General features: G+C 53.5%; 2 protein-coding genes across 3 annotated transcripts; one reads left to right on the top strand and one right to left on the bottom strand.

The window, feature by feature from the left end:
- The first annotated feature begins 851 nt into the window (after positions 1-851).
- Positions 852-5,127, top strand: LOC114783355 (Fanconi anemia core complex-associated protein 100-like). 2 transcript variants are annotated; one of them, XM_028968807.1, is made up of 7 exons: positions 852-1,047; positions 1,533-1,651; positions 2,060-2,817; positions 2,890-3,827; positions 3,902-4,018; positions 4,305-4,391; positions 4,473-5,127. In XM_028968807.1, the coding sequence occupies exons 1-7, from the start codon at positions 883-885 to the stop codon at positions 4,596-4,598; spliced, it is 2,310 nt and encodes a 769-aa protein (XP_028824640.1). In that variant the 5' UTR covers positions 852-882; the 3' UTR covers positions 4,599-5,127. The 2 variants fall into 2 exon arrangements, with proteins under 2 accessions (XP_028824640.1, XP_028824639.1); XM_028968806.1 differs by having other exon boundaries at positions 2,060-3,827.
- LOC114783357 (fascin-2-like) lies at positions 4,720-12,520 on the bottom strand. The gene is made up of 5 exons (XM_028968810.1): positions 10,252-12,520; positions 5,969-6,125; positions 5,753-5,874; positions 5,500-5,667; positions 4,720-5,431 (listed from the first exon to the last, which is right to left on the bottom strand). The coding sequence occupies exons 1-5, from the start codon at positions 11,060-11,062 to the stop codon at positions 5,226-5,228; spliced, it is 1,464 nt and encodes a 487-aa protein (XP_028824643.1). The 5' UTR covers positions 11,063-12,520; the 3' UTR covers positions 4,720-5,225.
- Between the last annotated feature and the right edge of the window lie 860 nt (positions 12,521-13,380).

Below are 13,380 nucleotides of genomic sequence, written 5' to 3' on the forward strand. Positions count from 1 at the left end.
AGGCCACCACTGCCCCGGTACCTTGTTCAGTGGCATCTCGATTCGGGATTCAAACCTGCTTTCTTTCCCGCTAGAGTGTGGGCATGTGGTGAGAACATCCCAGGTGGACAGATACCCTGCACCCTGAATTTGTTCCTGTATGATCCGTGCATCGGATGTGAAAGTGAAGCGATTGTCATTTAACCATCGCCCTACTGAGCATCGTTTGGGGACGTTACCTTGATCAAGGGGACCCCGGTGGCACCTTGACCTGTTCAGGATTCGAACCCACAACCTTCTGATGTCGGGCGCACTTCATTGTACCGCTGTACAAGTGTCAGTATGAGTCTATATTTGGCTCTGTGTTTGTCTCCATGTCTGATACTTTACTTTACTTTATTTAGCAGACGCTTTTATCCAAAGCGACTTACAAGAGGAAGACACCAGCAATTCTCGTTCGATTTCTATAGAATATTGAGTTTACAAACTAAGAGCCCTGGTAAGGCTTAGACTTGTCAGTGAAGAGCATGCTCGGAGATTGTTAGGTGCTAGACTAAGAAAAATGTATTTCTACATTTTTGTATTGTTTGTGCAATGTGTACGCATGTGCGTGTGTAAGTGTTAGATTTGTCTGTAATATTTTTTGAATAAGAGGGTTTTTGATACTCTTACAAGCATGTCCATGCATGGTGCTTTAATATTTATTTATCTCAGCTGGGCTCAGTGGGCTTTAATTTCCTCGAAGGCGTTTCTTATTTATTTATGATAATTAAACGATTTATGATTCTCTGATGACGTCGCCCAACAGACAGGGGGCGCTGTGGGCAGCGACGAGCTCGAACCGACGGCTTCTCGCCGATGAAGAAGAGCGGGCGTTGTGATTGGCTGGCGCCCGGCGCGACGATGGCGTCGGCCCGGTGCTCCGTGCGGACCCTGGCGGGTCTGGGCAGCGCCGTGTCCGCCCGCAGGCCGCGGCTGCTGGCCCGGGACTCGCGGGTCCTGGTCGCCCGCGGGGAGAGGGAGGTGCTCGTCTTCGGCCGCCAGGAGTCCGCGCTGCTCTCGGTGGAGGTCCGACGCTCACAAGACCTTCGCTGGATTTTCTCTTACCAGAAATGTTCCGCTCTCCGTCAACGTTTCTGTTACTGCAGCCGATACGACGGCATGCGACGTTCCAAAATACAAGTTCCAAATGGAAAGACAGGGACAGGGATTAACATACGTTAATATGGCGCCTTTCAGGTTTGGGTTAAATTACGCGTGTAAATCCATCACGGATCATCCAGCTTTCTCTCTTGTGGAAGCCGCAGATTTCAGGGTTGGCTTTGGGGTTCGGCTTTTATTTTGAAACGTCGTATACAGTCAAAAGAGACTTAGAACCATTTCGCGTTTTTCGCAATTTATCGACTGCAGCGTTTAAAAAAAAAACCAACATGTGTGTAAGTTGACGGACACACGTGACTTCGTGAAAGAGCAGGTTTCTGGTCTTTTTGTTTAATCCCGCTGACTCGCTGCGCGATTCGACTCTGACTCGACTCCGTTCTGTTCGACTCCAGGCGGTGCTGCAGTTCGACTCGGCCGTGACCCTCCTGCTCCCGGCTGCTGGCCGCCACCAGTTTTATGTCCTGTGTGAGAATGCGGGGATACACCGCGTCACCCTGCCACCCGGCCCCAGGTGAAGCCGAGCTTCTGGAGGAAAATGTGAATCCAGCGATTTGTTCATCTTTCATGTTTTATACGCATGACGTCACTTCCTGTCCCGCGTTTCTTATTGTCACTATACACGAGACTAAAAGCAACTGCTGCAGTGCAGACATGTCGTCATTAAAAACCTGGAAAAGTTATGCAATTTGAAAAAAAGAATTTTCCAGGAATACGAAATAAAGTTTCCGTGAAGTTACGGAAGAGTCATGGAAATCGAATTGACTTCTATGCCAGTCCATTTTATTCGGGCTTGGCCTTGAAAATTTGACTTGTGAGTAATTGAAAAGCCGCATAGATTCCGTATAAGAGCTCGGTAAACCGCTGAGTACGGTTTTATAACGCGGGGTTGATGGTGTCGGTACGATTTGTCTGATTTCAGTCCTGACCCGGTTCTGCTGCCGGTTCCTCCAGAAGCCGCGGTGCTGAGAGACGAGGGGATCTGCTGCTTCGTCGTGGTGGAGGAGGCCGTGGCGGAGGAGACCCTGGCCACGCTGTCCCTGCGTGGCGGGTCGTGGGTCCTCAGTCTTTATAAACGCGCGGAGAAGCTGTTTGAAAGCTCCGTACTCGTCGTTCCTCCTCAGGGAGACCGGGCGGAGCTGGGAAGTCCGGTGATGTGTGTTGTTCACCCCAGCGACGGCGCGGCTCCTGGAAGAACGGACCCGCCCGGTCATCTCTACCTGGAGCCTGTGCTCTACCGACTGCTGTTCGGGGTGGACGCGGCCCTTCTCCGCTGCCCCGCGGTTCTTTGTGGTCTTCCTGATGGCCGCCTTCTCTGCCTCCCTCTCTGTGGGCTCCGGTCATCAGAGCAGAAGGTCAGACCAAGCGTGCTGCACAGCCTGGAGCAGCCGCTCGTCCTCCTCGGGACCTCCGGTGGCCCCCAGGGCCTGGTAGCGGTTGGCCAGCAGGGACGGGTGCTGCTGGTGACGACCAGAGACTCTGACTCCGAGGGGAAGGTGGAGGACTTCAGGGAGCTGGACGTGAGGGGTCCTGTGGCCTGTGCCTGTCTGGACGGCAGCCGTCTGTACTACAGCACCGCCGCTGACCTGGTGACCCTGCAGCTGACCCCGGGTCAGGTGCCGGTCAGTCTGAACGTGTCCCGGGTAACGGCCCTGTCCCTCACCTGGAAGCCAGCTGAAGGTAGAACGTGCGTGATGGTGGGGAGGAGCCAGCCTGCAGCGTTCCTCTTGATTTGTGCTGTTTGTCCAGCAGGGGGTGCTGTGGTGGAGCTGCTGGCTCTGTCCCTCACGGGACAGCTCCAGAAGGTCACGCTGCCGCAGGGGTCGGAGGCGCGGAGCTCCGCCAGGCTTCCTTCTACGCTGGCTGCCCAGAGAGTGAAGGATCTGCTGGCGGCCATCGGGGACGTCTGGGTGAGGGCTTCTTCACTGAAAAGCAGCGTGAAGGACCGGAAGGAGGTTCTCCGGCTCCTCAACCAGGTCCTGAACGTCAGCAGCCTGCTGCTGTCCCCTCGGAAGGCCGGAGAGGCGGCGCGGCCGATCACGTGCCACGGTGTCACCAGCTGGAGCAGCGTGCTGCAGGAAGACGCCCTGATGCTGCGCTGCACTCTGCAGAACCACAGCCCCCATGTTCTGGAACCGGGCTGGTCTCTGTCCGTCCAGGTCCAGTCCGTGTCCCGCTCGGCCGCCGTCACTCACTCGTTCGTCCTCCAGAAACTGGAACCGGGCCGAAGGACCGACGTGGACGTGCCCCTGGGGACGGCGTGTGACCTCACGCTCCCCCTGCAGGTGCACACTTCCCTAATGTTCTCCATGGGAGCGGTTTGGGGTTCTTCTGAGGAGAACCCGCAGCTGAGCTGCGTCGGCCTGCCGCTGAACACCCTCGCGGTGGACTGGCTGGACGGACTCCGGCTGGACCGTCCCTCGTCACCCGCCGGCTCCTCTGACTTCTTGGTCCAGAGGTTCCTGCGCAGCCGAGGCGTGACGAGCGGGGAGAGAGGACAGGAACCCGGACCGGGGTCCTACAGAGCAGCTCTGAAAGTGTCCCGCGAGCTCCTCGCGTCCCGACTGAAGGGGCCGGGACGCGGGGGTCTCGGCGCGGCCGTGTTGACCTGGCTGCTGGGTCAGCCGGTACCTGCTAGGGTCTCCGCCCACTGTCCATCTGGAAACTGTGTCCAGCTCGCTGCCAACGAGGTGACGGACCATCATGTCAAATTTCATGATGTGTTTATTTATTTCTTATTGTCCCCTCTCTTTGTGTCCTGCAGGTGGCGCCGAGCGACTGCAGCCAGGATGCCGTGATGGCTGCTGTGGAGCTCCAGGTGGAGAGCAGCTCCATGGCAGCAGTGTGTGGACTTCACCACGCAATCCTCCGTCGTGTGCAGGTACACACGCACATGCACACACGCACATACACACACGCACACGCACATACACACACGCACATACATACACACACACGCGCACATACATACACACACACTCGCACATACATACACACACACGCGCATACATACATACACACGCACGCGCACATACACACATGCACACACTCTCTCACTCTCATACGCACACACTCTCTCATACGCACATACGCACGCACACTCCTTTACACTCGCTCACTCTCATGCGGCCGAGTAAAAAGCTGATCATGTGGTCTCGTGTCTGCAGGACCTGCTGAGCGGCGTGTCGGTAGAACGTGAGGCGTCGGCGGCGCCGCGGGCGGAGAGTCTGCGCCGGGTTTTACGGCGGGTCGAGGTAACGGGCTCCTCACGTTCCGCCTCCACCTCCATGTTATTTTTCTACATCCTGATACAGGTTGTCTGAACCCCTCCCCAGGCCCTCGGCGACGCCCTGCAGCAGGCCCGGGTTCCGGTGGCGCTGGGCGGCGGAACCAGAACCTCCTCAGAGCGACTGCTGCAGGTCTACCAGCAGCTCAGGGAGGAGCCACTTCTCGTCATGTGACCCCTCCTCTTTAAAACTGGATTGGTGTATGAATGATATGGAGGCGGAGTCTGGCCCGCGGTGGGTCGCCCCCTGCTGTCAGACACGAAAAAGCGGCGATAAATACGATGAAAACAGACGATCAGATGAACCTTCGTTTTATTACAATCTGAGATGAGAGATTTGTTCTGTTTACATGAATGCAACAATGAACTGAAACTTTACGTGTTTATTAAATTTCACCGAGAAAAGTTATACGAAGGACGCGCCCAGATGCCCCATCAGCCACACCGCAGGTCAGGGGTCGCTCTTGCGGTTCTAGGTGTGCCTGGCCAGCCTGCAGCTCACTGTTGATGGTGATGCGGGGCCTGGGAAGAGGGGGGTGTTGTTTAAGGCCTGATGTGTAACGTTCTTGGTACTGACGCAGAGTAAAGATTTCAGAATGATGCTGAGTTTAGTGGTTCACCTCACACAAGGCTTTTGCCTGTAAACTGACAATAAACGGACTTCTAGGACAGCTTTGTCTGATAAAGCACCTAAAGTAACACTGTGCTATGGGTCCAGATCGCTGACATTGCTCTCCTGTACAGGAATAACACTGAAGATCAACAGACACATATAAAAAGTTCCGAGATTGTCCACCAGGGGTCAGTATTCCCAGAGGGAGCTGCTGTCGGCCTTCTCTCCGTCACACTTCAGGGTCCCACCCTGGTCCCCGCGCAGGTACTTCCCGTTCTTGCCCCTGATGGCGATGCGGCCGTGCTCCAGGAACTCGAAGTAGAAGTCCTCGGGCGTGTCCCCGTCGGCGCACACCAGGCCGGCGCTGTTCACGAACCAGAACCTGCTGCCCGCGCCTGCGGATGGACAGAATGGGATTAGCGAATGGCGTCTTGCATGCGGACGCGGTGTCGGTGGCGCCGACCTCTGATGCGGTAGGCGCCGTCGCCGAAGCTCAGGCTGAAGATGTCGTAGACGGAGCGGTTGGCGTCGAGCGCGCTGGAGTTCTTGTGGTGGCAGATGTAGCCGTTCTCGCCTCTCAGGATCAGCATGGGCCGGTTGATCAGCTTCAGCACCAGCTGCTCGTCCTCGCCTGCGGGAACAGGTGAGACGATGGTGATGATGGTGACGAGGATCAGCTCGGGGTGAAGGCTCGATAGAAGTCACCAGATCCTCACCCACAGAGTCGCTGACCGCCGCCAGCTGCCCGTTCCTCTTGGTGCAGACGTACTTGCCGTTACTGGCCCGCAGCGCCACCCGCCGGCCCAGCCACTCGATCTGGAACATGGTGTTGGCACCTCTGTAGCAGACACGCGTCCACATGTACGTTTCAATCAGTAAAAACATCTCGTACATGCCAACATTCATTCACATGATGGGCCCGCCGCGCTTACGTCTCCGTGGCCGTGGACTGGATGCCCCCGTGGGCCACCAGGGTCCAGTACTTCCCCTCGTTGGTCCTGAACATGCACTTTTTACTGTCCCTGTCGATCTCCATCTGGAACGTCTCCAGGTCCGTCTCATCGTCCTGATTGGCTGAGATGCTGACGCCTGAGGAGGTAATACAGGACAAATCGGAGCAGAACGCAGTACGGAGACGTGACTCAAACGTGGCGTTTCCTGAACAGCCCCGGTTTACTCATCTACAGCATTTACCAGGCGCCCGTATCCAGAGCGACTTACAACGTGCTTCCATGTCACCATGGATGAAGTGGTCAGTTCTGGTTCACTAGGACCCCCAACTATGAATACAATCTTTTTATTCACTCTGTTCTAGTTTCTATACAGAAGAAGGTTACAAGTTCATCTAAATCTTCTCTAAAGAGGAAGGTCTTGAGCTGCCGTGTGAAGGTGCTCAGTGACTGAGCTGGAAGTTCATTCCACCACCGAGGGGCCAAGACGGAGAAGAGTCTACTCCCTCAGCAGGCCGAGCTGTTCCTCCGTTCTGGGCCTGAAACCGTCCGGGACGAAGCCTGCGTCGCACTCGTATTTACTCGAATGCTAACAGCGTTAGCGCGGCACAGCGAGGCCGTACGTACGCGGCTCCATAAAGCAGCATCAATCGGGTGAGAAGGTGAGAGGGACCTCGCGGGGTTTCGCCTTTAGTGACACAAATCAATACGAGAAGCAGCGGAGAGGAAGAAGGTCGGGCTTTTAGAGACCATTAAAGACCTGGGGAAATGGGGTACGATGAAGCCCCGTCACCTCTTCATCGTCCCGGGCGTCCCCGGTGACGCTGGCCGGAGAGCCGAGGGACAGGTTGCCGTGCCGGCTCAGGCTCGAATTAGACACGTCCAAAAATATCCGCTCGATCGTTTCCTTAATCCCTTTACAACCGGGATCCCTCGCTCGAGGTTCTCGGCGTGCGCCGCGGGGCCCAATAAGCGGCTTTCCAAGGCTGCTCCGGGCCCCGGGCAGGGGAGAAGAAAGGAAGAAGGAGGGCGGGGGGCCGGACCGATGGCTCGGCTTTAGCTCGGCACAGCGGGACCCTCGGCTCGGCCTGAAAGCATCGACCACTCAGGCGTGCCGTTTTTTCCGGTGGGAATGACGTGTGTGAATGTGGCCGCGCCTGCAAAACACATCTCGGCGAAATGAAAGGCGCTCTTCGTAGCTGGAGTTGGGAATTCGCCACCCACGCCGATACCCCGGGCAACAAAAGCCAACAAGGACCCTCCCGCTCCTTCTACCACCAGACGCCGTTCCGCCGCAATCTCCGGATGAGCTGAGCCGGGCCGCGGGGTCGCCCGTATCTCCCCTCCGATCGGCCGAGGATGACCTCACCCCAATACACAATACGGCTTCTCAATTTACCGGCAGGAAACCGTAGCCACCGGCGGAGCAGGGAGACGGGCCGATCGCTGCGAGGGGCTTTCAGTCCAATTGACAGTCCAGGCCTGGTGGACAAAAGGAAGTCTCTTTTTTTTTTTTGCCAAGTAATGTTCACCAGCGCTTATCGTCGGTAGAGCCATGACGGAACGATCCAGGCCGCTCTGTCCACCAGGTCCTGTCCTGGCCAAACCAGAGCGGTTTATCGGTAATTATCTAAAAGTTGCTCGTTCATTAATCATGGAGGGGAAGGCGACACCCCGCATCTCTCCTCCGGCCTACCCGACTCTCTCTCCGGAGCGGAAGGCGCACCGCGGCACAACTCGCCGCTCGTGACGTGAGCGCTGGTGGAACTCTGTCACCTTGTGCCGCTCCGTGGTGACTGACTGCAGGGCCTTAGCGGGGTTGTGTTTTTATGGGCGGCAAAAGCCCTTAATGCACCCGGGACCGCGCTACTTTCACCGCGCAATTTGGAAAGGGAAAAATGGTCCTTGGCCGCTTCCATCACGCTGAGGAGGACTGTGCAAAATGAACGAGCGCCTCCATTAACTGGAATTACTGCTCCTAATTGCATCTCCTCCTTCCCCCCTTTCTTTTTTCAGCAGAGAGGGATGTGCGCAGGACATGCATGTTTCTGTCATTAGGCATAAATTGTCCATCTGGTATGTGCCTTTCCTTGTCTCCGAGACCCGGAACATTTGAAGTTTGACAGTGAATTAGCTGGAAGCGTTTCGGTGATCGTCTAAAAGCCTCCAAGTTGGTTCCATTTTTCCAAAGGACCTGCAGGTCTGTCCAACCCTGGACCAGTGATACAAACACAGTACTGGCCCGTCCAATAAAGTCCTTCATCAGTAATCTGATCATTTAGAAATAAAGCGCCACTAGACGATAGCTGACAGGAAAGACGTAAATGAGTTTTATATATATATATATATATATATATATATATATATCGCCAGTTCATTTTTATATTAATCCAGAATAAACACGTGAATCATGAAAATCAATATATTGATATTTTATCCACAGGGACGAAGTGCGTAAACTGAGAAGACAATCAGTCCTCTAATTGTCCCCGGGAATGAGGGGACTTTGCTCAGAAACACTGAAACCCGCGTGTGTATGGGTTCCCCTGGCGTACTGTACGCATAACTAGAGCAAAGACGAGATAGGAAATTTACATGGTCACGGCAGGACGTGGACAGTACAGACACCATGTATAACTTTTATAATGGAAAAGTTCACCATACAAATAAGCACATAAATAGTCCTAGAATATAAAAATAAAGATGATTCCAGTTCATCAGGATCTAATTCTCTTGGCATGGTAGTGCGTTTTCCCCTGTCCCCATCGTGCCTTCAGCTGAACAGGGGACACAGTGTGGAACCTCGCACCCTCGGGGGACCAGGAACTAATTCATCGGTGCGCCCGGTCCAACCTGTCCCATGTCCTCGTAGCATGTCAGATAGCCGAGCTATTGTAGCAGCAACCGTGCCGCTTTCCCTCCCGTCTTACTCTCTCTCCGCACACACTTTCACACACCCCATTGTGTGTTTTGTGTGCAGCTCTTTTGCCTGTGAGCCGTCCCCGGAGGATCTATGATTTGCGTCCCCCATTGTGCCCCGGTGTGTCGCGTGGATCTCAGATAAAGAAAGCCGGCGGAAGGCTCGCGTTTCTGAAAGCCGACTCCGCCATCAATGAAATGCCCCCCTTGCCAATCAATTATTTATTGCAGCTCGCCACGGCGTTGGAGTGTGTATCTCTGTGTGTGCGAGGCTTCATCAGAATCGTCTTCCTCCTTCCCTGTCTTATCTCTGTATTGGGATGGAGACAGAAAACAAATGGCTGTGGGTGTTGGCGCGAGGAGCCAAGAGAGGAAGTGGGAGGATGAGCCGGAGGCCCAGCTTTCTGGAGACAACGCCGCGATTTACCCCAATGCTAACTAGGGACAATGAGGTAGAGATAATGGAGATCATGCTAGATGAAAAAATTCTGCATGGGACTGAGCCTTCACTAAACTGAACCTACGTTGTGGTCCGCAGACATTTATTGGCAACAGATCACAACAGCAGCTCCTCTCACATCTCATGTCAAAGGTCTGCATGATGATCTGCGACACTTGTAGGAACCAGAACGGAAACAACAACAACTGCATCTTGATATACTCAAGTCTGCAGGAACTCCCAGCACTGACTCAAGAAGAACCCAGCGTGGGCCTAATGGTGGGCCATCAACATTATGGCATCTTAGCAGACGCCCACAATGCACTGGATGCTTTTTTAAATGGGACATTTTCCAATTTCCCATTATATACCAGTATACAACCTTTCTGCCTATACGTCAAATGAACAGGCTGGATCATAATACCAAGTAACATCCCAGGTTTAGCAGCAGATGTTGAAACCACAAGTCAATATTCCATAATCAGCTGCAACATACAAATAATGTGAGTGCGGTGTTTTTCTACGAAATGCCATGGATGCCATGTTTCCTAAAAAGGGAAAAAATGGCAAAAGGTCAGCAAGCATTTTTCACAGACGAATGAAGAGACCACCAGATGGTCCCTTGCAATGAACTGCTGACGAGACGACTTAGCATGAAACATACCAGAGGGTCACCACAGCTACCACCATCGTAACAGCTACCACCATCGTCACCAGCCCTGTACTGACACCACCTGCAGGGTCACTCTACACTGAAAGGGGGTCCGTCTCTATCTCTCCTTCCCAACGTTCCTTCCCATCTTTTTTCTGTCAACTGTAGGGTCCGTCAAAGTCCATTGAGACGTGCTGTATGTGATTATGGGTTCTATAAGAAATAAATGGTGTTGTTGTTGCTTTTATTTGTTACCTTGTCGGATGGAGACAAATCTGCTGTTGGCTGCCTGGAACACCACCTGTGGGTGGCTCTCCTCCAGGTCAAAGAGTTCATCCTTGCCAGGCTTGGTGCACCTTCCGGAACGCAGGGTACCAGTGGGTCCCATGGGTGTCAGGTACTTCCCTTCACAGTCCTTGAAGGCCAGCTTTCCAGACCTGAACTCCAGGGTGTAGCCCGTGCTCCGGCCGCTCTCCAGAGAAAGCTTGCCGTCGTTCCCCAAGAAGCGGCTGTCGCTGGTCTTCAGGCAGTACTTCCCGTCCAGGTATACCAGGGTGAGCAGGGCGTCCACTCCCCAGGGAATGTTGCTGTCCACTGCGATCTCACCGTCAGGTGCAGACAGGTGAGCGTAGCGTTTTCGGGCAACGCTGAGGAGGTTGGCCTGCGGATGCAAAGCCAGGTGAACCGCCCAGAGCTCAGGGTCACCAATGGTCTGGGCGAAGCAGGACAAGTAGTCCACCGAGCCTCCGAAGAATCGCAGATACGGTTCCGACTGTAGAGCCCAGCGGCCATCGGACTGCGCTACGATCAGAAACCGACAGTCGCTCTCTTTGCTCTCAGCCTCACAGGTGACTTTGCCATCTTTATCAGTGGCCAAGTAGCGGCCCAGGTGGGAGCGCAAGTAGACAACCTGATCATCCTGCTCCAAGGTCCATATCTGCTTCTTCTTCAGACTTGGAGCGGCGGCGTTCACCTTAAAGCCGAAGGCTTCCGCGGTAAGATACCGGCTCTCGTGGTTGATGAGCCCAAATTGCAGCTTGAGCGCTTTGCTTCCATTAGTGGGCATGGTGGCCTGCAGTGCAGTGGGATCCTGGGAAGGGTAGGGAGGGGGAGAGAGGGGTGAAGGAATGTGAATCAAGACTCTTTCCCCCCTCTGTTCTCTCGAGAGCCCCCAGCAGTATTAAGTCCTTTGTAGTTTGCCGTCGTATCTGTGGTATCTCCCCGCTTTGTCCTTGTTTTCGAGATATGTGCGGCGGCTCTTTCAGATAGTGGCGTGGTCGTCGGTTATTTTGTCTTGTTCTGCTCCTTTCACTTTGCCCCCCGTCTCTCCCGGGCGTAAAAGCGTATCTTCCCGTCTCTCGACAGGAGCGCTTTTTTCCTTCTGTTCCTTAATCAGCTCAGATTAAAATCAGCACGACTCAACACCTCAATCCAGCAGGCCACTGACGTCACTTTATCCGACCGGCTGTTTCTCCCCGTCGGCCTCCTCGTCCCCCCTCTTTCTACCAGATTATAGAAGTCCAGTTTCTACGGTGGACTCCCGATTCAAGCCAATTCCCTCGTCACGTCTCCTCATTTACAGACCTGGTGCTCTTCGCTTTCTCTTCCTGGTCCTTTCTTTCTATTCATATCTCCCTGGTGATTAGCTGCAGGACTGATCCGTGTCCCCGTCCCTTAAACAGATACATCTTTAGATCGATGGTTCCCCGTCTGTGATTTCAACGAGAAGCGGACCTGACCGGTGCGTCAGCATCCCTTTCGCTGCCAGGATGACCAGGCAGGACGGTGCTACCTCTGCCTGACCACGTTCTGGTGACAAGGTGCCTTGTTCATGTGTCCCGATTCTCCTTTCTGACCTGCCCGTGTGCCAGAGACCCTTTTAGAGGGACTGTAATCCAGACGCTGTTTGGTCCAGGGCTGTCTTTATCCTGCTCCTCACTCTTGTCCTCCTCAATGATGTGGGCTGGACACAATGCTCAGTAACCAGAACCCGGCTGTAGACCCAATAGTAGTGGCCCGACCTGCGTATCCGCTTTCCAGTGTACATCTGGTGTACAGTTACATGCCTTCTCTCATTCCATGCTCTTTATTAGGGCAGGAGTGTGTGTGAGTGTGTGTGGTGTGTGGGGCTCAGGGATGATTGAGCAGTTATCTCAGATCAAATGCATAAATGCTTTATTTAAACCTCTGGACTGGCCTGCATGCTAAATATTCGTCAGTCTGTGACTTCTGGACATTATGAAGACATTGTCTGTCCTGTAGGGCCCTAATCTGCCTTTCAGTTATCCCACTACATTATTAGAGCATTCTAATCCCCTAACGGCCCCTCCGTCCAGGGTCCCGGGTGTAAGACCATCCATCTGTCAGTAAGATTAGATATTTGTTTAAATACTAACATAATTCTACAAACTCCAAACAATAATTAGTGCAAATAAAGCATATTAAACGTGTACCATAAAATAATCTACATGCACACTCACACCCAAGCAAACTCGCAGGCACCTGAAACATCAAACTTTTCCAAAATGTACAGACTTGCTAGATCGGGAATTAACCTGAGCATACTCCGCTCCTCGCCGCGAGAATAATGGAAGTCCAATCTACGCCAGTGATGTTCAGAAAGCTGATAACAAACCCTGTTTACAACCGACAACCCGAGTTCCTTCAGGCTGCTTCAGCCACCAAATGTTATTTGAAAACCGATCAAATTCAATGATCCACCAGAGCTCACGGCCGCAACAAAAGTACCGGCTCCAGCTAGAATGGAACGTCTACAGAATGGAAGTCTAAAATGGATTAAATCAGAAGGACCAGCAGGGTTTGACGGGGCCCAATTGGCTTCATGTTACACTCAGAAACTAACGGTAGCTTGACTGGCAACCGTGACACGTGCGGCTGGTTTGAGTTTCACACCACTGGTGGGCGCTCTCGTTGTTTCCGGGCAAAGCTTCGAGGTTATAGGTTAGAGAAGAAGTTATAGGTTTGTGGAAGAGAAATTCACTCTGGAACCATTTTAGAACATTACCGTTCTGGGTCCTTTGTCGGCCTACGAATGACCTACAAAGTAACTGGACAACTTTGTGTTGTTGTCGTTGTCATATTGCAAGTGTTGTGCTAGTGATCCAGGTTTGATTTAGCGGTGATTGGTTGCAGCACAGTTCCACGAGTTTGGTCCGAATCAAGCAGACGGTCAGCAGATGAAAGACGTCGAAGGCCCCGCTGGGGCCAAATGGCAGATGCCAGTCACAAGCTCTGATTTCCAGTTCACATCTGTTTCTCTTTCCTGTGATGGAGGCTCGGGTTTCTCCAAGAGGATGGACCCACCTGAGAAACAGGGGTCTATTCCTCCTCCTCGACTGAGGTCGGACGGGTTCTGTATTCATA

The sequence above is a fragment of the Denticeps clupeoides genome, unplaced genomic scaffold (assembly GCF_900700375.1).
Source record: "Denticeps clupeoides unplaced genomic scaffold, fDenClu1.1, whole genome shotgun sequence".
Lineage (NCBI taxonomy): Eukaryota > Metazoa > Chordata > Actinopteri > Clupeiformes > Denticipitidae > Denticeps > Denticeps clupeoides.

Bases quoted from the DNA above. Each gene is read 5' to 3' on its own strand.
- LOC114783355 (XM_028968806.1), top strand. From the start codon at position 883: ATGGCGTCGGCCCGGTGCTCCGTGCGGACCCTGGCGGGTCTGGGCAGC. The intron at 3,828-3,901 runs GTGACGGACCAT...TGTGTCCTGCAG, and splicing joins TCCAGCTCGCTGCCAACGAG to GTGGCGCCGAGCGACTGCAG. The intron at 4,019-4,304 runs GTACACACGCAC...TCGTGTCTGCAG, and splicing joins CAATCCTCCGTCGTGTGCAG to GACCTGCTGAGCGGCGTGTC.
- LOC114783357 (XM_028968810.1), bottom strand. From the start codon at position 11,062: ATGCCCACTAATGGAAGCAAAGCGCTCAAGCTGCAATTTGGGCTCATC. The intron at 6,126-10,251 runs GTAACAAATAAA...TTACCTCCTCAG, and splicing joins ATTTGTCTCCATCCGACAAG to GCGTCAGCATCTCAGCCAAT. The intron at 5,432-5,499 runs GTCGGCGCCACC...GTCCATCCGCAG, and splicing joins CGGCGCCTACCGCATCAGAG to GCGCGGGCAGCAGGTTCTGG.